This window comes from Mixophyes fleayi, chromosome 3, assembly GCF_038048845.1.
Source record: "Mixophyes fleayi isolate aMixFle1 chromosome 3, aMixFle1.hap1, whole genome shotgun sequence".
Classification (NCBI taxonomy): domain Eukaryota; kingdom Metazoa; phylum Chordata; class Amphibia; order Anura; family Limnodynastidae; genus Mixophyes; species Mixophyes fleayi.
Window position 1 is genome coordinate 336,061,895 of NC_134404.1, and position 22,047 is coordinate 336,083,941.

General features: G+C 43.2%; 1 protein-coding gene across 2 annotated transcripts in view; it reads right to left on the reverse strand.

The window, feature by feature from the left end:
* Nucleotides 1-935: 935 nt before the first annotated feature.
* The window catches only part of TMEM63A (transmembrane protein 63A), a 48,692-nt gene continuing 27,580 nt past the window's right edge, over nt 936-22,047 (reverse strand). For both annotated transcript variants that reach the window (XM_075204333.1, XM_075204334.1), the window contains exons 5-23: nt 21,008-21,045; nt 19,562-19,704; nt 18,728-18,779; nt 17,566-17,674; nt 16,807-16,877; nt 15,764-15,844; nt 15,439-15,562; nt 13,447-13,580; nt 13,222-13,359; nt 11,882-12,035; nt 10,554-10,660; nt 9,225-9,311; nt 8,773-8,832; nt 8,438-8,600; nt 6,185-6,290; nt 5,696-5,863; nt 4,736-4,848; nt 4,250-4,309; nt 936-1,637 (exon numbers count right to left, since the gene is read on the reverse strand). In XM_075204333.1, coding sequence (XP_075060434.1) covers nt 1,488-1,637; nt 4,250-4,309; nt 4,736-4,848; nt 5,696-5,863; nt 6,185-6,290; nt 8,438-8,600; nt 8,773-8,832; nt 9,225-9,311; nt 10,554-10,660; nt 11,882-12,035; nt 13,222-13,359; nt 13,447-13,580; nt 15,439-15,562; nt 15,764-15,844; nt 16,807-16,877; nt 17,566-17,674; nt 18,728-18,779; nt 19,562-19,704; nt 21,008-21,045 — 2,058 coding nt within the window. In that variant the 3' untranslated portion in view covers nt 936-1,487. The remainder of the gene's footprint in view (nt 1,638-4,249; nt 4,310-4,735; nt 4,849-5,695; nt 5,864-6,184; nt 6,291-8,437; nt 8,601-8,772; nt 8,833-9,224; nt 9,312-10,553; nt 10,661-11,881; nt 12,036-13,221; nt 13,360-13,446; nt 13,581-15,438; nt 15,563-15,763; nt 15,845-16,806; nt 16,878-17,565; nt 17,675-18,727; nt 18,780-19,561; nt 19,705-21,007; nt 21,046-22,047) is intronic.

A 22,047-nucleotide genomic window follows, 5' to 3' on the forward strand; every position in this document is an offset into this window, starting at 1 on the left:
GGCTGTGGTCAGACCAGGGAGGGTTCTCCTCCAGGCTGCGGTCCGACCAGGGAGGGTTCTCCTCCAGGCTGCGGTCCGACCAGGGAGGGTTCTCCTCCAGGCTGCGGTCCGACCAGGGAGGGTTCTCCTCCAGGCTGCGGTCCGACCAGGGAGGGTTCTCCTCCAGGCTGCGGTCCGACCAGGGAGGGTTCTCCTCCAGGCTGTGGTCCGACCAGGGAGGGTTCTCCTCCAGGTTGTGGTTGAACCTTTTCCCTCTAATTAAAAGTATCCTGCCTCTTGCACACAGTGGGGGCAGCCATATTGTGGATGGAGATAATATTTATGAATGCATCCTATCAAATCCCTAGGAACTGGTTCCCTACAAGTCATGGTTATATCCCATCCCTATTGATCTGTTGTAGCTGGTTCTTAGTAAATTAATCACTACATGATCGTGTCGGGGGCTACTGAATTTTTAAGTAGCATCTTAGCTGTTCTGAAAGCAAGTTAGGGATTCAGCCTGGATCACCTGGCAGGGCAAGAAACTCAGAAAAAATCTCTTCTAATAAACCGGAAAATATACACGGACCTAGGAGTCTAAGTCAGACTGCAGAACAGCACAATTTCTTAGGGGGAATTCTATAAAACCGGAGGTAAATGGTCTTTAAAATGGTGGAAAATCAAAATATTCTATGAAATGATTACAACCATCGTTAGCTCCGCTTTATATATCACACAGGTTTGTTTTTTTAAATAGAACATGGAGTAAATTTATCTGTATTGTAAATTCATTAACTTCCACTTCTTGCTTCCAATTTTAAAGCACCCCCCATTACTGTGGATCTTAAGAAACTCAACTCAAAATAAAAAAATGAGACTAAAATTAGGTGACCATATAAAATATGTCTTAAACAACCCATGTACACGGCTGTTTATAAACACTACAAATATAACAGTTCTGAAATGAAAAAGTGAAAAAAAAACTTTAATGCCCCCATTGTAACATTTTTTGATTTCATATTTAGTGTCTTTACTGTAAGTCTCTGAAACACCACAGTGGCAGAATGCAGCTATCCTGCTCCGTCTCTTACACGCAGTCTGTGAGGCATGTAATGTAGACACAGTCATGCCTTTCATTAAAATGCACATACAAAAGTGTCTTTTCCCAGATTCATGTGTTCCCAGTGTCCATGCTGCAGTTTCCTTTCTCCCGGAGTGTAGACACAAAGGGAATATAGTCATGTGTCTCCCCCTTGTGGTAGCTGACCCGTAAATCCTTCGACAGCTGTGACTGATATCTCCCATAGTTCCAAAAGTAACAATGCCTGGTCCCCACTGGCCACTCCACACAGTTTTACAAGAGGACCAGCTGCCCCTGAACAGCTGCCCGATATCCTGAATCTATTTTAGAGTCTTCTCTCTCATTAGTTTATAATCATTATCAACAATCCTGTTGCACTGCGTGATCCTTATCTCCACATCTGAGGTACAATGTCGCCCCCTGGTGTTCATTCCTGGTCATTCCATGCAGAATCGCTGTGTGTTATGGCAGATGTCACTGTTGCTGTCGCTTCAATGGCTCCATATGATTGGTGGGTTTGTTTATCCAGTGTCGTTTCCTCAGAAGGAACAGGAACCAGTACACTGGGGACATACATCTGTAGTGACATTAAAGTGCATTAAATGGAGCTTATGGAAATCATGTCATTCATTTACATATAAAACCTTCACAGTAAGAGAAATGACATCTGATAACTGTAATAACTATTACTACACAGACTGGGTACAACACTCTAAAGGCCATTTACAAAGTGTAATAAAGGTACCCAGGCAGCAAATATGGGTTTGTGACCGACGCTCTGTTTTTTGTTTTTTTTTGAGAGTTGCCGGTAATTCATAGTCCCCCTATTCTTTCTATGAAACACCTTTTCTGCTATCCTGGCCTGCAAGGCCCCCAGATCTCCCCCACATGCCCCTTACATGTCCACCAGACCCAACTCATAGACAGATAAAGTCAGATTGAAAGCAACCAGCTGGGGACCAAGCCGTCTCTCCCCCATGGGCAAACACAGAGATATAGAGTATGGTAACCTCAAACCCTATTTGATCTTTAGTTATTTGTAAGGATATCCTTATGTATATCCCAAGCATGTTTACACTGCTCTACTGTATTGCCCTCTACCACCTCTGAGACTATTCAACTTATCCACTACCCTTTCTGTGAAGTAGTTTTTCCTCACATTTCCTTGGAACCTACTCCCCCCCCCCCCCCCCCCAGTGTCAGTGCATGTCCTCGTTTTCTAATACTTCTCTTCCCCCCCAGTGTCAGTGCATGTCCTCGTGTTCTAATACTTCTCTTCCCCCCAGTGTCAGTGCATGTCCTGGTGTTCTAATACTTCTCTTCCCCCCCAGTGTCAGTGCATGTCCTCGTGTTCTAATGCTTCTCTTCCCCCCAGTGTCAGTACATGTCCTCGTGTTCTAATGCTTCTCTTCCCCCCAGTGTCAGTACATATCCTCGTGTTCTAATACTTCTCTTCCCCCCCAGTGTCAGTGCATGTCCTCGTGTTCTAATACTTCTCTTCCCCCCAGTGTCAGTGCATGTCCTCATGTTCTAATACTTCTCTTCCCCCCAGTGTCAGTACATGTCCTCGTGTTCTAATACTTCTCTTCCCCCCCAGTGTCAGTACATGTCCTCGTGTTCTAATACTTCTCTTCCCCCCAGTGTCAGTGCATGTCCTCGTGTTCTAATGCTTCTCTTCCCCCCAGTGTCAGTACATGTCCTCGTGTTCTAATGCTTCTCTTCCCCCCCAGTGTCAGTACATGTCCTCCTGTTCTAATACTTCTCTTCCTTTGTAGAATGTTTCCCTCCTGCACCTTGTTATAACCCTTGATGTATTTGAAAGTTTCTATCATGTCCCCCCGTTCCCTTCTCTGCTCCAAACTATACATAAGATATTTTAGTCTTTCCAGGTAAGTTCTGTGCTGTAGACCATGCACCATTTTAGTTGCCCTTCTTTGTACAGTCTGTAATGTATTTATATCCTTCTCCAGAACTGAACACAGTATCTAGATGAGGCCGTACAATGACCTATACAGTGACATTATTACTTCTTTCTGCTACTGATTCCTCTCCCTATGTAACCAAGCATCTGACCTGCCTTCCTCATTGCATTGTTACATTACTTACCTGCATTTAAGTCACCCGAAATATTGACTCCTAGATCCCTTTCCTCCTCAGTAGTTTACATTATTATAGTGTCATTAATAATATATTTAGCCTGCAGGTTTATGAGACCCAAGTGCATGATTTTGCATTAATCTGTAGTTGCCACTCTCTGATGATCTAGGTAGACTAGAGGAATGGTCAATCATTTGTTTTACCCCTCCTGGTGGGTCTACCCTGTTGCACAATAAAAATCTACATTCCCTGCACCAGAATGTGATCTTCTGGTGCAGTGTGACCAATGCCGCTCTGGACCCTCTGTACATAATGGTGATAAAATGACAACAGGCAGCATGAGAAGAACACGTGGAAACGTCACGGAAGAGACAGGCCTGGGAACGGTGCATGAGAAGCTTCAGCTGATTGTACGTCCCACAGATGGAGCGGGCAGTGAACAGCTGGTGCCACGCGAGATGCCACCAGGGACACATTAATGAATGGTCTCATGTTTCTATTCTCAGCCCTGGCACACTGCTCAACAGAGACCTTGCTATGTCACGCTGTCAGTAATGACTCTAGGACGATAGTAATTATCTCAGTAGCAGCTAATTTCTACACACTGAGCAGGAGTTTGAGTCTCCCGGGATTCCGGCACATTGTCTGAGTGCCGGAGATACGTTGTCGGTGTGGTGATTCCAGCCACTAAGGAGCACTCGGCATCGTATCCTAATCTCTACCAACAACTTCTTCCCGTGAGGCTGTGATTTCTAAACTGCAGGACCCAGAGCCACCGACTTGTACTAGTCCATCTTATTTGCGTTTTTTTTTTCTTGGTTTGAGACAATACCGTCAATTGTTAAGCTTTGACCTGCGTTTTTTTCACTTAATTTGTGATTTGACCCTTTCTTGTTGATTGCTCTGTTTGAGTTGGGTGGATTTATTCTTCACTGTGATTGAAGTGATCGCTCATAGAGTAACCTTGTTTAATGCTTTACTCAGCCTGGGGTGTGAAGACACAAATACTGGTCCTATACATAATCCTACTCCCATGCAGTGTGTGATACAGGCTATGCCAACAGGTGGCGCTAGCACGGTTTTATAACTCACCTGGGATTTCCTGGGAGTGCCTTCCACTGGTGTCTCTGTCCCAGGCTGAGAGTGAATGATCTGCAATTAATCAAACAAAAAAATACTATATTTAGAAACCAAGGACCTAACAAGCAAATGTTATATTTACTGGTGAAACATCATTTCAATTAACATCTACATGTTAGGATTCCGGCTGCCGGCATAATCCGCATGCAGACATAATTCTTTAGGCCACACTACTATTGTATAATACACCCATTGTGGCAGTCCTGCAACTGCCTATCCATTCCCGATAGTGGACCACAGCGCCACAGCTGGCTCTTGGTGGTATTACAGCACTAAAACACAGTTTTATTATTTTCTTGTAAATAAAACACCAATATGCAGGGAATTTAATATTTGACTTTGTTCAATGTAATCCAGCACACCACATTTAATCATTCTTTTTGAGTCACACTTTAAATCCACATTGAAAGCTTTTAAATTCAAAGACAATGCTCCCACCTTGTAGTTTAATGGACTGAGATGTTTGAAACAACCAAAACAAGAGTACAGGACACGGACCAGAACAGTGATGACCACAATGACCAGCGTGAATATTGTCGGGGCTTTGAAACCTACAAGAACCAAATAACCTTAATTCAGAAAAGCAATTAATTGCAGGAACTTATCACTGCCATATGATAGATATATATATATATATATATATATATATATATATATATATATATATATATATATATACATACATATACATACATATATATATATATATATATACATACATACATACATACATACACACACACACACACACACACACACACACATCAGGGAGGTTCATATGAAATTTACCTCTCCATATTTATTAGATGCCTCATCATTTGTATTGTTATGTTTTTCCCAAACATTTTACAATATTTTCAGAAACTGTTGCATTATATACAGCTGCAGCAATTTAAACCCATAACATTCTATATATCTTCTGACTGAAATAAATATTACAAGATAAACAAAAATTAAAACTTGTCACCAATAACCTAAACGAGGAAATCTGTCCCGATACCAAAATATCATCATCTATTTATTTATATAGCGCCACTAATTCCGCAGCGCTGTACAGAGAACCCACTCACATCAGTTCCTGCCCCATTGGAGCTTACAGTCTAAATCCCCTAACACATACACACAGACCGAGAGAGACAAATATCTAGCAGAGCCCTGTCTGGACCTATAATCCACCATAGTAGAACTCAATATTTATTTTACCTGGATTTCAGACCGATTAGTAAGATCGAATCCCCCCCACCAAACTTCCATCTGTCTTCATCCTCCCAGGTTCATCCTCTCCATTACAGACAACTCATTTCCCATCTTGCTTATCCCAAACACCATCATAATATTTGTCACTGCCTTTAACACCGATAGGTCTCTATCTACCAATTCTCTCTGGGTTTCTCTTACCCATTCGTAGTAGAGAGTAGAAGAACAGCCACAAGAGACACAATATGGGGGCGACCAGAGACTGTTTCACAGCTGCAAAGTGGATTTTCCGGTCCAGTTTTGTGGGCAGATAGGCGTAGTACAGGTTGTGTCGGTCCACAATGTGTTTCATCAACATATAGATTAGACCTGGATAGAAAAAGCACCAAGTAGTATCTAAAATTATTGCAAAACAGTCTGCAACAACTACAGAGGTCTCACTCTATACAGAGGTCTCACTCTATACAGAGGTCTCACTCTATACAGAGGTCTCACTCTATACAGAGGTCTCACTCTATACAGAGGTCGCAGTACCGGATAGAGTCGCTATATTAGTAAAACTCTCCGTCGTGCTCCTGTTTATTGGAAGACAAATCTACAGTCGCTGTAATTCTATAATGAGCACTACAAGTCTTAGTTACCATATTGATACTGCAGCTATTATGATTTATGGATTGTTCTAGAACTTACCAAAAGGCACAATAATGGGGCAGGTGATGCTATAAGCCATGATGACAGTGAACACGCAGAGCATCCAGGCGTACATTGCTCCAAACTGGTATTCATAGGCCTGGTGCTACAAGACAGCAAACAGGAATCATTACAGCAGGCACCGTTTATAGTTCATTGGCTATAAGAATCCACCTCATGGGGTTGGTCATGCCCATTTTTTCCATTTGATTACTCTAGCAGAAAAGCCAGGGTCACTTTTTTGTGCTGTCCCCCAGGGAAAAAGATTTTAGCCAACCAGACTCTCAAGTACTTGTTTAATCAACCATCTCTTTCTTGTGAATTTCTCATGTACCCGCTTTATGCTCAGCGTCTCCTCTCTCTCTCTCATGTACCCACTTTATGCTCAGCGTCTCCTCTCTCTCTCATGTACCCACTTTATACTCAGCGTCTCCTCTCTCTCATGTACCCGCTTTATACTCAGCGTCTCCTCTCTCTCATGTACCCGCTTTATGCTCAGCGTCTCCTCTCTCTCATGTACCCGCTTTATGCTCAGCGTCTCCTCTCTCTCTCATGTACCCGCTTTATGCTCAGCGTCTCCTCTCTCTCTCATGTACCCGCTTTATGCTCAGCGTCTCCTCTCTCTCATGTACCCGCTTTATGCTCAGCGTCTCCTTTCTCTCTCATGTACCCACTTTATACTCAGCGTCTCCTATCTCTCATGTACCCGCTTTATGCTCAGCGTCTCCTCTCTCTCATGTACCCGCTTTATGCTCAGCGTCTCCTCTCTCTCATGTACCCGCTTTATGCTCAGCGTCTCCTCTCTCTCATGTACCCGCTTTATGCTCAACGTCTCCTCTCTCTCTCTCATGTACCCGCTTTATGCTCAGCGTCTCCTCTCTCTCTCATGTACCCGCTTTATGCTCAGCGTCTCCTCTCTCTCATGTACCCGCTTTATGCTCAGCGTCTCCTTTCTCTCTCATGTACCCACTTTATACTCAGCGTCTCCTATCTCTCATGTACCCGCTTTATGCTCAGCGTCTCCTCTCTCTCATGTACCCACTTTATGTTCAGCGTCTCCTCCCTCTCTCATGTACCTGCTCTATGCTCAGCGTCTCCTCTCTCTCTCATGTACCCGCTTTATGCTCAGCGTCTCCTCTCTCTCATGTACCCGCTTTATGCTCAGCGTCTCCTCTCTCTCATGTACCCGCTTTATGCTCAGCGTCTCCTCTCTCTCTCATGTATCCGCTTTATGCTCAGCGTCTCCTCTCTCTCTCATGTACCCGCTTTATGCTCAGCGTCTCCTCTCTCATGTACCCACTTTATGCTCAGGGTCTCCTCTCTCTCATGTATCCGCTTTATGCTCAGCGTCTCCTCTCTCTCTCATGTACCCGCTTTATGCTCAGCGTCTCCTCTCTCTCATGTATCCGCTTTATGCTCAGCGTCTCCTCTCTCTCTCATGTACCCACTTTATGCTCAGCGTCTCCTCTCTCTCATGTACCCGCTTTATGCTCAGCGTCTCCTCTCTCTCTCATGTACCCGCTTTATGCTCAGCGTCTCCTCTCTCTCTCATGTACCCGCTTTATGCTCAGCGTCTCCTCTCTCTCTCTCATGTACCCGCTTTATGCTCAGCGTCTCCTGTCTCTCTCTCATGTACCCGCTTTATGCTCAGCGTCTCCTCTCTCATGTACCCACTTTATGCTCAGCGTCTCCTCTCTCATGTACCCACTTTATGCTCAGCGTCTCCTCTCTCTCATGTACCCACTTTATGCTCAGCGTCTCCTCTCTCTCATGTACCCACTTTATGCTCAGGGTCTCCTCTCGCTCTCATGTACCCGCTTTATACTCAGCGTCTCCTCTCTCTCATGTACCCGCTTTATGCTCAGCGTCTCCTCTCTCTCATGTACCCACTTTATGCTCAGCGTCTCCTCTCTCTCATGTACCCACTTTATGCTCAGCGTCTCCTCTCTCACGTACCCACTTTATGCTCAGCGTCTCCTCTCTCTCATGTACCCACTTTATGCTCAGCGTCTCCTCTCTCTCATGTACCCACTTTATGCTCAGCGTCTCCTCTCTCATGTACCCGCTTTATGCTCAGCGTCTCCTCTCTCTCATGTACCCACTTTATGCTCAGCGTCTCCTCTCTCATGTACCCACTTTATACTCAGCGTTTCCTCTCTCTCATGTACCCGCTTTATGCTCAGCGTCTCCTCTCTCTCTCTCTCTCATGTACCCACTTTATGCTCAGCATTTCCTCTCTTTCATGTACCTTACCTGCTTTATGTTCCGTCTCTCCCCGGCAGACTTGGCTGTTATCATGCGGATTGTGTACAAGATGAGCCCCGGAAGACGTAACAGCTCCATCACATTCCCAATAAAAGCGGAGGCAATCACGTAATTGACAAAGAAGGCTCCTTGGTCAGGAAGGAAGACGCATCTGAAATGAAAATGTCAAGTAATAAACAATCGCTTCCCTGGCCCATGGAGGTCAATCACCGAAATTATTGTTTAATAACAGTGCAATGAAATCAGAAACTATTCACCCGGCTATGTGACATTATGACAATAATACAGCTTCATACACAAAAGACAGAACTACTTTTACTTACTCCAGTCTCAAAGGACCTTCCAGAGATTTGTCAAACAGCCAACGGAAAAAGACATCCAAGCTGTAAACATGGAGATAGAAGAGGTCAGTGACTTGTTGTGGCTGGGGATGGTGTATGGAGCTGACCAGACCAGGCAGTGCCACCAATAGATGCACTGCCGCATGAAAAATATTATTAAATATATATTTATACATGCACATGTGTGACACGATTCACAGATAGAAGATGACATAGACAAAACACGAAGACAGGATAAAAAGCAGAGAGAAAAGCAGGCAGGCAGACACTAGAGCGAGCAAATAAGCAGAAAAACACCAGAGCAAGTAGCGGCAGAATGCAGAGCAGGCAGAAGGCAGAATGCAGAGCAGGCAGAAGGCAGAATGCAGAGCAGGCAGAATGCAGACCAGGCAGGCAGAGGAAGATGTTGCAGTAACAGTCCACATTTTACTAACCTGGTGAGTCCAAGTGAAGGTAAAATTAGCACCATGAAAATCAGAAATATGTACAGTTTATGCATCATAATTCTGTTTTCTGCCGATCTGTAAAAATACAAGTACATGTAACATAAATAGCAAGTTATTAACATTAAACAGATGCACAACTGTAAAATGTCAAAACATTCATATAAAAAGTAGGCACAATTTGTGTTGCCACATAAATACTGTATATGTTGATATATTGAAGTAAAATAAAAAAATAAAAAGTAAGTTTCCCATGTGTTCTGGTTTTCATGGGACATACCCAGTTTAATCCACCCAAAATTTTTAATGCACACATTTTAATTTTCCAGAATTAACAAGACAATGTCTAAGAGGCTCCTATAACTTTTACCTTATTTGGAAACAAAGCAAAATTATGGAAACATAGGGGTCCAGAGTTGTTCATGTAATAATTAGGAGAACCATGGGCTAATGCCTACCATTCTCCTACAAATGGTCGGAATCAAACAACAGAGAACGATACATAATGGGTGGCACAGTTGTTAGTATTGCTGCCCCACAGTACTGAGTTCAATTTCAGGCAGGACACTATCTACGTGGAGCTTGTATAATCTCCCGTTTCCTCCAACGGTCCAAAGACATACTAGTAGCTTAACAGACACGTGAGACAACTGGCCTTAATGTGTCTGTAGTAAGGACATTAAACTTTAATTCTCACTGGGAAAGGAATGAAACCTCTCGCACGTTGCAGGGTGAGCGTCAGCCCTCTTCTCCTCCCATGGTTACAAAATCACACTCACAGGCGCTCAGTTACACACAAGCTGCCTCCTTTAGGGTGGGGTCACAAAGGATTTTTTGTTGATACATTTTACCTGCAGGATAAGGCAGAGCTAATGAAATGAACGGGTTTTTGCCAAGAGGGTGTCACATGAGCAAATGTTCTGCTCGGGCAGCCACTGAAAAGCTGCAAATAGTGTCAGTGTTCAGGGCCAGCAGGAAAACAGCTCAAGCTAAATATTCTTTACAGTTCACATAATCAATTAAACAGCTGCTGAAAAACTGCTCTTAGACATTATCCAGGCAGAATTTCTCCTGCCGGCATGACAAGCGCTCTGAAATAGAATAAAGATCTTTATTCTCCATCTGTCTTTCTAGTGTGAAAAGCTCGTGTGACACCACCCTAATTAGATACAACACTTGTACACTATTTTTATTCCCCAAGCTTGATGCATCTTCAGCCTGTTATGTGACTTGATCTGACAATAAGTGACAGTTGAATTCTCATTATAATCCATTATATATAACCCTAATTTGTTGTTAGCTGCTCCACGGATATCTTACTTTGTCCAGTGAGCCTCCAAGAGGGTGGAGTAGTACACAATGGTCGGCAGTAACGCAGAGAACGACCACAGCAGGAGTGTGGGGAAGAACTGGCTGATCACTGGGTTCTGAAAGACAGAAGATGTGACATATACTGGAATATTCCACGAGTTGGGATACCATTCCTGCGTCTAGAGTCACCACATTGTTCTGGCAATCATTTTCCTTATCCACACTACTCTCTATGGCTGCTACCTTGTCCCCATATACTGTTCAATACAGCTTTCTATGTTGCTTGCTACACTATGCCATATATCATCTTTACTGTGCACAATGCTCGCCCTGTTTTCTGCCTACAACGCTCACTCTGTGGCTCCCATACAACCACTCCACACCACTGATCATGGATGCCATCTTTATATCCCCCTTAGCAACATTTTGAAGGGGCCCCAATCTCCTCCCCACAACATCGCTTTGTGAGATGACCAAGGGATGCATTTATCAGCCTGAGCTACTCATACGCTGGTTCTTTGCACATATCAGGCAGCGTCACCTGTAAGTTCTGGACACAGAAATACAAATTTGCAGCATGGTGGCTAAGTGGTTAGCATTTCTGCCTTACAGCGCTGGGGTCATGAGTTCAATTCCCAACCATGGTCTTATCTGTGAGGAGTTTGTATGTTCTCCCCGTGTTTGCGTGGGTTTCCTCCCACACTCCAAAAACATACTAGTAGGTTAATTGGCTGCTAAATTGACCCTAGTCTCTCTCTATCTGTCTGTGTATGTTAGGGAATTTAGACTGTAAAATCCAATGGGGCAGGGACTGATGTGAATGAGTTCTCTGTACAGCGGCGCTGCGGAATCAGTGGCACTATATAAATAAATGGTGATGATGATGAGAGTGCTGTTGGCAGCGGTCAGAGTCACATAGTGCCCATGTGTCAGGAATTGAGCCCTATGCTGCCCGCCATGTGCACACAGAGCACAGCATATAAGTGCAGAGTTCGCTAGGATAATAAACATGTATGCGAAAAGCACTCATATGCCGTTAGCGGAGGCGGAGGGCCTGAACCTCACTGGCCCACTGGAGCCGCAGGATCTTGTAGGAGCCGTAGGGCCTGCTATGAAATACAGTTACGCCCATGTCGCTCCATAAGCTTACAATCTACCCTCTATAACCATCACCTGCTGTAAATAAACTGTTAGAACATCCGTCGTTTCCTCTGTCCTCCTTGTCCTAGGTGCTCACTGCACAGCTGCTCTATACAACTAACTATGACCAAAACCTTCTACAGCCCTACAAACAACAAAACGGACAATCAGAGAACCCCCGTGTGATCGTTACTCACGTTCAAGTAGTAGATGGGCTTTGTGACGTTGAATTTGTCTATGGTGGTGATGATAATTGATGGGGTAGTCAGGAAGAAGAGCACGATGAAGAGGCAAAAATTAATCCCCAGGATCCGGGCCCACCATTTTATTCCTTGCACCGAGAGATTCCCCCTAAGCACAGAGGAAAGACACATTATAAGGATCTGATACGAGACTTACAATGAAAATAACACGACTAACACTTGGGTTATGCTGCATGACTGGTATTTCCTCTGAGTTTTGTAATGGAGGGGAAAAGGGGGCAGCTTACACTTAGCTGCACCACAATAATGAAATATTTACTTATAATGGATATATACCCCTATCAGTGCACTGATATTCCAAAAATTAAATACTTGTTTCAATCTATTTAATGAATTAAATAATACTTCTGAACCACACATACTCAGCGCCCGAGGATTTATTAGGATAGTTTATTAGGGAGAAAATAGTTGTGTGAGAGGAGACCCTAAAGAAAACGTCAGTCCTCGCTGGTCCTACACCTGTGGGAGATGAATTGGAGGAGAACAAATAGTGCTTTAATAGGCACTTTGAGGAGGAATCCAAGTCTTTCATTCTAATGTAGGTGAGAAATGGAAATTTTTCTTTTTTTTTAGGAAACTCAATTCCCCTGGTCTGAGCTATAAGCTGAGACAAACCCCATCAGGATGGTGAAGGAGAGCGAGTGGTAGTTGTCAGACAACTACAGCACCTCTACTCCATATACTTACCAACTTTTGCAGTCAGCTGTCCTGGAGGGGGCTCCATCTTAGGGGCGTGGCCACGTGAATCGCCCCATTAGGCCACGCCCCACATCAATATTTACCCATTTCAGCCTATCGGTCGGTGGAGGCGGGTCAGGATGACGCGTTTAACCCCGCCCCACCCACTTCACAAACGAGGGGCGCTGGACCCGGAATGCGAGTCTCCCAGACATTCCGGGAGAGTAGGGAACTATGCTCTACTCCCTAAAGACGGCTGACTAAGATCTGGCTAGTTCCTGACAGGTATCACGAACACTGTTGATTCTACAGGCAAATCAGCAATTTGAGACGTCCTATACGTGAAACTACAAGTCTCAGCACACCCTTTCAGCAATAAGCTGCTATATATTGCCAAAGCATGCTGGGACTTGTAGTTTCACACCACCTGGAGTGTCACAGGTTAGCCAACACTGGTGTAGGCCATGTGTTTACTTTAAGTATCTGAAACTGTGCTAGTGTGCATTGGTATCAGCCTTTGTACTAATGGACAGGACTAGCTTTGAGAGCACATAGTGCATTATAAGCAGTTCTTTGGTTAAACAACCACAGTTTACCATGAGATGTTCTCCGGATAGGTGGCGTAGGTGACCGACCACTGGGAGGCGTTAAGCAGTTTGCTGAACCTTGATGGCTGGGGCTCTGTGACCAGCTTGCACCCATGACATTTGATGGCGTTGAAATCTTTTAGGATGCTGTAGAGAGACAACAAGATCTCAGCTCCAAAAACTGATCAAATGTGTTGAAAATATCGAAATATCCTACGGCCGTCCCGTACTTACAAAGTGGCCATGGACTTGTCCGAAAACGTCACGAAAGCAATTCCAATGGACTTGTTGCTGAAAAACTCCAGCTTAGCTGTAAATTCCTCTTCCAGCTTATCCGTCATATTTTTGTAATACTCAATAGCTTCCACCTATGGGCAAAACATTACAGGACGCATATGAACTTTTGCAGATTAAAAATGATCTTGTACAAAGAGTACAAGTGTTACAAGCTGAAAAGTGATCATAAAAGTGTCACTGAAAAAGATGGGAAATCAGTTTAAAGTTGTTGAGCTATAACAATCCAAATCCCGACCTTAGTACTCCAGAAAAGCCGACCACCTAAACAAATGCTCCTATGCCGTCAATGGAGAATATTCAGCAGAATCAACTCCAACCATTGCAATCTCTGATCGCCACATCCAGCAGACCCACATTGTCCTCCATTCCCCACCCACTCTCAGTTCCTACTCTTCTGTTACAGCAGACCAGGCCTTCACACTCCCTCTCTTCCCTCAACTTGTCTCCTTGTCCCCCACTCCCTCCCAACTCCTCCCCAAAACTTGCCCGCACCTAGCCTCCACTGGCACTTTCCCAGTCATCTTCAAGCATAAGCTCATCTCTACTATCCTCAGAAACCCATCTGTCTACTCTACCTCTCTCTCCAGTTACTGCCCCATTTCTCTCTGTCCCTTTGGTTCGAAACTACTCAAGCAGCAACTTGTCTTCAACCTCCTGACCCACTTTCTCTCCGCTCGCTCCCTCTTCACCATCAGAATCGGGTTTGTCCTCTACTGAGACTGCCCTAATCAAAGTGCCCAATGAGCTACTGGAGGCGAAGAGTCACTTCTCTCTGCTCATCCCTCCTCACCTCTCCGCTCCACCCGGTGAACTAATACCCTCCTTCATCCTCCACCACCATGTCTATGACTCTCAGATCTACCTCTCTACGTCACTTTCTAACTGTGGGTGCTACAAATACCCCTATCCATTCTCTCATTATTCCCGACATTGATTACCGCTACCTCCTACTATCATCATCATCATCATCATCATTTATTTATATAGCGCCAACATATTCCGTAGCGCTTTACAATTGGGGACAAACGTAATAAACTAATAAACAAACTGGGTAAAACAGACAAAGAGGTGAGAAGGCCCTGCTCGCAAGCTTACAATCTACTATCTGGCCTTCCCCTAACCAGTCCTAAATACCTCAGCTAGACTGCTCTTCCACTCTCGCTGCACCACTCTGCAAAACCCTACACTGGTTTCCCATAACCCCCAGCATCCAATTCAAGCTTCTCATCCTCTCCTTCAAAGACCTCACCAACACCTCCCTCTTGTACATCTCTGACCTTGTCACAAAACGCTCTCCCTCTCACCCTCTTAGAACTGCCTTTGACATGCGTCTCTCTTCCTCTCCGATAACCATCTCTCACTTCCAACTCCAAGATTTCTCCCGTGCTGCTTCCCAATCCTGGAACTTCCTACCGCTCCCGACCAGACTTTTCAAGTACAAACCCCTCCAATAGTACTCCCTCTGGGTGTACTACTGGCTACAATCCCAATCTCCACTCGTCTCACTAGCTCCTATTGTTTCAGCATTGCCCTCTCCCTCTGCACTGTAATCTCTCACCAGCAGGGTCCTGTCTACCCTCTGTCCCATATCTGCACCTGCTTCGTCAACCTCCCATGTAAGAGTTCTGTTGTGCATGACTTGCATTTGGTATGATCGGTTACAGTGCTGCAAAGGTTTGTGGCACCTTACAAATAAACGATGAAGAAAGACACTGTAGTAAAAGCCTGTGTCCAATACCATTTACAGAAGGCTACTGATCTACTGTCAGCCACATGAGGTTTCTCAAACTGTGTTAAAGATGGAACACAACGTTGTAACACAACTAGAACGGCAGAACATGGCATGCAGTAAAACAAGTGTTGCGGTATCTTATATGTCCACTAGGTGGAGCCTATTCTTTTACAAGGATCACAGTAACTGTTACCTACCCTCTCACAATGAGGCGTCACACAGCAGCACAACTGCCCGCAGGGTTTGGGGTTAATGAAAAAATGCTGCCCGGTTTTGTTGTACAGTTTTCTGTAGTAGGCCAGACTTTTTTCAGCTTTTTTCCTGAAAAAGATATATACAATATATAAACACAACTAAATAATGCATTATGGAAGCAGAGTCCACTGAGAGTTTTATTTTATCGGTAAACTCCACCATGACATCACACAGACTTCTCCCCTGGAATTAACAGAAGCGGTGCTAATGAGTTTATATTTCCGACTTCTGGTCGTAAAGTATTAGGCAAATGTATGACTACAGTACCTCTCTCTGGAGATCCAGATGAGGTTGGATACGTCATAGCACAATTGTACCTCCAGCACCCGACACGAAGGATAGGCCTCACTAGCAAAGGAACAAGACTTCATTTCATTAATACAATAAACCACACAAGCATCATAGTACTGATCATAGAACTGTTTCACCCTTCTTAGATCTCATCATTGTGAGATAAGTATGAATTCTGACTGTTGCAGAGTGACTTGGAGACAACTTAAATGTAGCATGTATGTAAATACAGGACTTTTCCCTGTTTAGTTTGGGGGGAGAAGGGGGGAAACTAACTTCTTATCTTACTGAAAACATATGTTTCTAAAGAAGGTTTTATTTTTTTATCCAAGTATTTTTCAATAATTTGTTCATAACCGAAATTTGTTACTAATACTCTATGTACATAAGCAGATCCACAGAATGTATTGTGTCCAAGTACTGCAATAATACAATATTTATAGCTCTTCCCTGATAAATGAAAAACTGATCCTAAAAAAACATTTTGAAACGTTTTCATTATTATTCTGTGACAAATGCTATAAAGTCTCAGGACATTTATGGAAATTGGTGCACACGTAACCGTTCAAAGAATGGCGCTCTAACTGGTACCGACCTGTCAGCTTCCAACTTATTGTTCTAAAATGGTTGAGAAAATATCCGACTGGTTGCTATGGGTTACAACACATTTTACTGTGCACCAGTTTTCAAATATGCCCCCCCCCCCCCCCTCCCCTCTGTGGCGAACACTAACAGAAAATGGTAGTTGCATGAAGATAGATATATACACCAGCTGAATATATCCGCCAGACTGGGGTGTGACCTTGTGAACCAATAAGAAGCAGCAATCTTTCTGTTTACAGCTTTCTATTGGTCAGTGCCGTTGTACCCCGATAGGCGTTGTGTACAGTACCAGTTTTCCCGTAACGGGAATCCACTAAGAGGAAGAGCAGCTCAGTTAAACTTTAAGAGTGTTCCTATAAAGAACTAAATCAACGGCAGAAAAAAAAAAAAAAAAACAACAACATTCTCATCTCTACCTGAAGTGACTGCTGATGGTCTCTTTGTCTACTGTTTTTGGTAGTCCAGTGACAAACAATGTTTGTTTCACCTGCCGGAGAAGAAGAGGGTCAGTCTTGGGTTTTATGGCGGTCACATCAATCCAAGTCATCCTATATTGTTATAGCACATACTTTCCCTTCATTTACATTCAATATATTACATTATTATCATAACCAGTGATAACATCGACTATTACAAGTGCACGAGCAGGATGTTGGAAAGGGGTAATCCAAATATAAAAATGTATGGCAGAACGGGAAATATTACCAGGGCAAACACAGGATTTTCCTACATCACACTTTGATATATGCATAACTTACATATCATATCCCCCCACCACCCTCCTCTCAATGGTTGGTGCTTGAACTCTCCAAACTCAAAAAAAAGTTATCTGGATAACTCAAAGTCCAGAAATTGTAGATAACAGAACCTACGTCTGTAACTGAACGGGTGTGATACATGATTAACATTTATATGGTCGACGCCATAATATAGACAGGGTTAGAAAGAGGACAATTCATATGTAGACAGTATTATTAGGTCGACAATAATATCCCTAACCCAACAATACTGTCTACATTTGAATTGGTAACCTAATGTTGTTGACTTTCTGAGTGTCGACCAAATGAATGATGAACCGTCTCCCGTTTACCCTCTGAGCTGTATGATGCAGGTTACAAGGATGTGAATGAGGGAGGGAGGGTGGGCCTCCTCTCCAACAGCTGTTCTGTACCTACCGTATTCTCCTCCCTGTACTTTATGGCGGACGTATGATGGCGCATGAGCGCGACAATGACCAGCAGATAAATAACGCCTATGACCGTGTGAAGCCACACAAGTCTGTCTCTGCAAACACAAAAACATAATAGTGTACTTTATACCAGACTAATGGAAATCATACTAAGTAATGTGAGTAGAAGAGTGGATCTCACAGACGTCCCTCTAACATCCGGCTCCTCAGCGAAGACAATTCTCACTGTCCCAATTCAACCTTCCCCCCAATCTTACACAAACTCTACTGCCCTGTAGCTCTCCAGATGTTGCGAAACTACAAGTCCCAGCATAAACCAGAAAATAAACAAAGAGAGGAGATGCGTATCTTGAGGCACTCGGAGGACCAGAGAATTAAAATATATTTCAAACTTTAATGGTATACATTAAAATATCAATTAAATGAATCTTCTGTGTGATGTCTTACAAAAACAATTAGCAAAATAGTAAAAGATGGATATGATGGGAAAAACCAAGAGAGATTACTGTTAAAACTAGCAGCTAAATACTGTTATAAGCACCGTAGGCCCCTATAATATATAGGTATATATTGCTACCAGTATGGTTTGAGCATCCTAGTATAGTACCTATCCCCTCCCTCATATAGCGAGGTCACAGTGTTGTGGACGACCCCAGTAAATAATTCTATGCCATTATAAAGAGGTATAGTCAATGATGGGAACTCATTACCAGGTATAGTCAACCCGAGCCCTAATTAGTAAACCGGGTCCCTTGGAATAGAATCTTTATCCGCCACCTCTGACACTGACTATATTCCTAGAGGGTCAGTATATGCCAGGGATAAATAGTGCTAGTCTAATCGAGATTCATTCATCTGTTATATATTCATATCTCTCAGCAAAATGACTATTAGTTTCTTGTTCTAATCTATTTATATATGTTTTGACATAGTATTATAGAGAGCCAGCAGAACGTCTAACGCCGACGCGCGTTTCGCTAATACAAGCTTTGTCAAGGTATATTTTATAAACTTCCCGTCGCTGTCAGGTCATAAACAGTCATAAGCAGAGCCGACTATTTCCCCAACCGTACAGCGCTACGGAGTATGTCAGACACTTTAAATGGTGACAAAACATCCAGCCATAAAGCATATCAGATGATACTCACTCATGTTGTAAATTTGCTATTGTTGTTCTTCCAAAACTCAGAGGATCATTGTCTTCAAATAAAAAAAAAAATATATATTTATACACATATAAAAATAATGAAAAATGACACACTTACAATCGTATACCAATGAACATATAATTAGAGACCGATGGAACGTTTACAGGGTTGCTCCCTGCTCCGCCACCCCTGAGGTCTCAGAGATTTGGTCTCTTCCTTATACGGAGATGCACTTTCCACCCTCCAGTTCCATAGGAAACTCATTTCTAGACCCAGTCCCAGCAATGTTATAATAAGCAGCAACACGTAATAAGGACAGTCCTGACGTCCCGCACTATCAGGATTTATTTGGATCCACTGTGAGACTAAACTGAGCTGTCTTTTAGGAGAAATATAAAAAAGGTTTCAGTGAATAAAGTGGACGCAGTCTGGACTTTGATGTGATATATTTTTTACTGTTTCCACCCAGCGCATTTTCCTGAGCAAAACTAGATGCAGGTTATTATATTCATCAACGTTTATTTCTATAGCGCCGGCATGCTCCATAGCGCTTTACAACTGGTGACCAACATGGTAATAAAAGGAGACTGGGTAGTACAGAGAGACAAAGCGGTAAGAGGGCGCTGCTCAGTCTACAGGGAAATAGAAGGTTGATACATGAGGATAAGTGCCACTTGCTGCGTACTGGATCAGCCAGATAGTGATGGGAAATGGTGCATGTGAGGCCAGGGGTCAGCGGGTTTTTGGATATAGTGGTGGTAATCGGGTAGAACAGATTAGGGAGGTAGGTCAGGAACTGGCTTGCCAGGATATAACCCTACAGAAAATAATTACCCAGTAGATTTCCGGACAGGTTTACCGGCAGGATAACGGCCACAGAGAGGATGCAGGCAATGACCAGGATACAGATGATGTGACGTTGGAAGGAGAGGTAATGAATGGCGTCCTCACCACATCGCTCATAGAGGTCATCATCACTAAGGTGTAGAAAAACAAGAGTCGCGTTTCCTTTATGCGCTTATAGACACACTGTGTGATATTAATGCATGCCAAATGCTATGTATTCTGGAGCTGAATAATGGATGTGAAATAATTGAAGTATTCATACTTAGCTAGATATCTCCATCCCGCTCTCTTTCACCCCTTTGCAGCATTAGTAGGACAGAGAAACTTATCTGAGTCATCAGAGTGTGAGTGACAGACTTGCAGACTTGCTCTGCAGAAATATACTTGTGGATTGGTGGAATCACAGAGGGGCAGGGCGAGTGATGTCACAGCAGCTTAAGTTATGGAAAGATCAGCTTGTTGACCTGTATCAAATCCTATTAGGGCAGTATTCTAGAAATGTGGGAGGAGACTTTGGCGAATATTTACTAAACTGCTGGTTTGAAAAAGTGGAGATATAGCAACCAGATTCTAACTGTAATTTTGTAGAATGTACTAAATAACTGATAACTAGAATCTGACTGGTTGCTATAGGCAACATCTCCACTTAATCAAACCCACAGTTTAGTAAATATACCCCTTTGACTCAATATAATGGTTTTACAGACACACAGTGGAATGATAGAATGACACTGATTAATAATAATAATAATTTATCTGCAGTATAGAATAATGAATGTATCATCCAAAATATTCATTGATGTCATTGTACATTTAAAGGGCCTTTAGTGTTAACAAAGACAATGGAGAACATTAATGAAAACTAAAGCAGGGATAAAAGTGGGAATTTGCTTGCATTTCCTATGAAAAATGACAGCTATAATCTGATTGGTTGACAGTAGTTATAGTTTGCACAAAATTCCCCTGTTATATATTGATTTCTGATCTGTTAGGGTTTTGTTAAATCTAGTTTTTTGTTTCTTACAATATTATAATTACAGCAATTGCCATGGTATGCTTTTCAGAGACATAATATCTGAGGTTGTAAGCATTAAACACTTCTGTGAACAGAGCAATGTCACTTCCCCAATAAACACAGCAATCTGCAGCAGGAGTAGTGAGCGGGATTCAGTCATGTGACATGTCACGTGACAGGGGATATTGCAGCGTTTCAGAACGTGATCAATGTTTTATTAGCTGGAAAAACAGCATCCACAACCTCGCTGATCATCACCGTCAAATACCTAAACCCTAATAAATAGTTTGAGGAGGATATTATGCAGCCGGGATCTTCTGCATGAAAGATCACTATGACATTATCTGGGCAACCCACAGGAAGCCATCCCGGGGGTCACCAGACGACTACGCAAAACGTTTATATTAAAATGAACGTACCTCATCTGAAAGGCAGAGGACATCCAGGAGCAAAACCCCTGGAAGACACAAAAAACATAAATAAAACACGAGATGCCGCAGAATAATAATAATGAACAGGAGAATAGGAATATGCCCTCAACACGTTTCATCTAAAGGACTTCTTCAGGAGGATTGTATTCTACTGGAGGTATAGTACTTATCCCTGGGCTATATCTATTGGATACTCTCATCATTGAGCTTCTTTGTGGAGACACTGTGGGAAGTTCCTAAATGTACCCGAGGGGTTTGGTATGACAGAGACCAGTGAAACCTGTAACACTGGACTACAGATAAGCTTATTTTGTTTTTATTTATTGTGAGTGCGCATTTTATACAATTTGTTTATTAAATGTTTTGGCTTTGAAATACTACACCATATGGTATATCCTCCTTTTTCCCCTACCTGATGAGTGGAGGAGAGATACTGTGAGAGCAGTGTGCTGTTGGTGTAACACGGAGGAGCAGATATACAGATATACTGGAGAGATACTGTGAGAGCAGTGTGCTGTCGGTGTAAGACTGAGGAGCAGATATACAGTTATACTGGAGAGATACTGTGAGAGCAGTGTGCTGTCGGTGTAGGACTGAGGAGCAGATATACAGTTATACTGGAGAGATACTGTGAGAGCAGTGTGCTGTCGGTGTAAGACTGAGGAGCAGATATACAGTTATACTGGAGAGATACTGTGAGAGCAGTGTGCTGTCGGTGTAAGACTGAGGAGCAGATATACAGATATACTGGAGAGATACTGTGAGAGCGGTGTGCTGTCGGTGTAAGACTGAGGAGCAGATATACAGTTATACTGGAGAGATACTGTGAGAGCAGTGTGCTGTCGGTGTAACACGGAGGAGCAGATATACAGATATACTGGAGAGATACTGTGAGAGCAGTGTGCTGTTGGTGTAGGACTGAGGAGCAGATATACAGTTATACTGGAGAGATACTGTGAGAGCAGTGTGCTGTCGGTGTAACACGGAGGAGCAGATATACAGATATACTGGAGAGATACTGTGAGAGC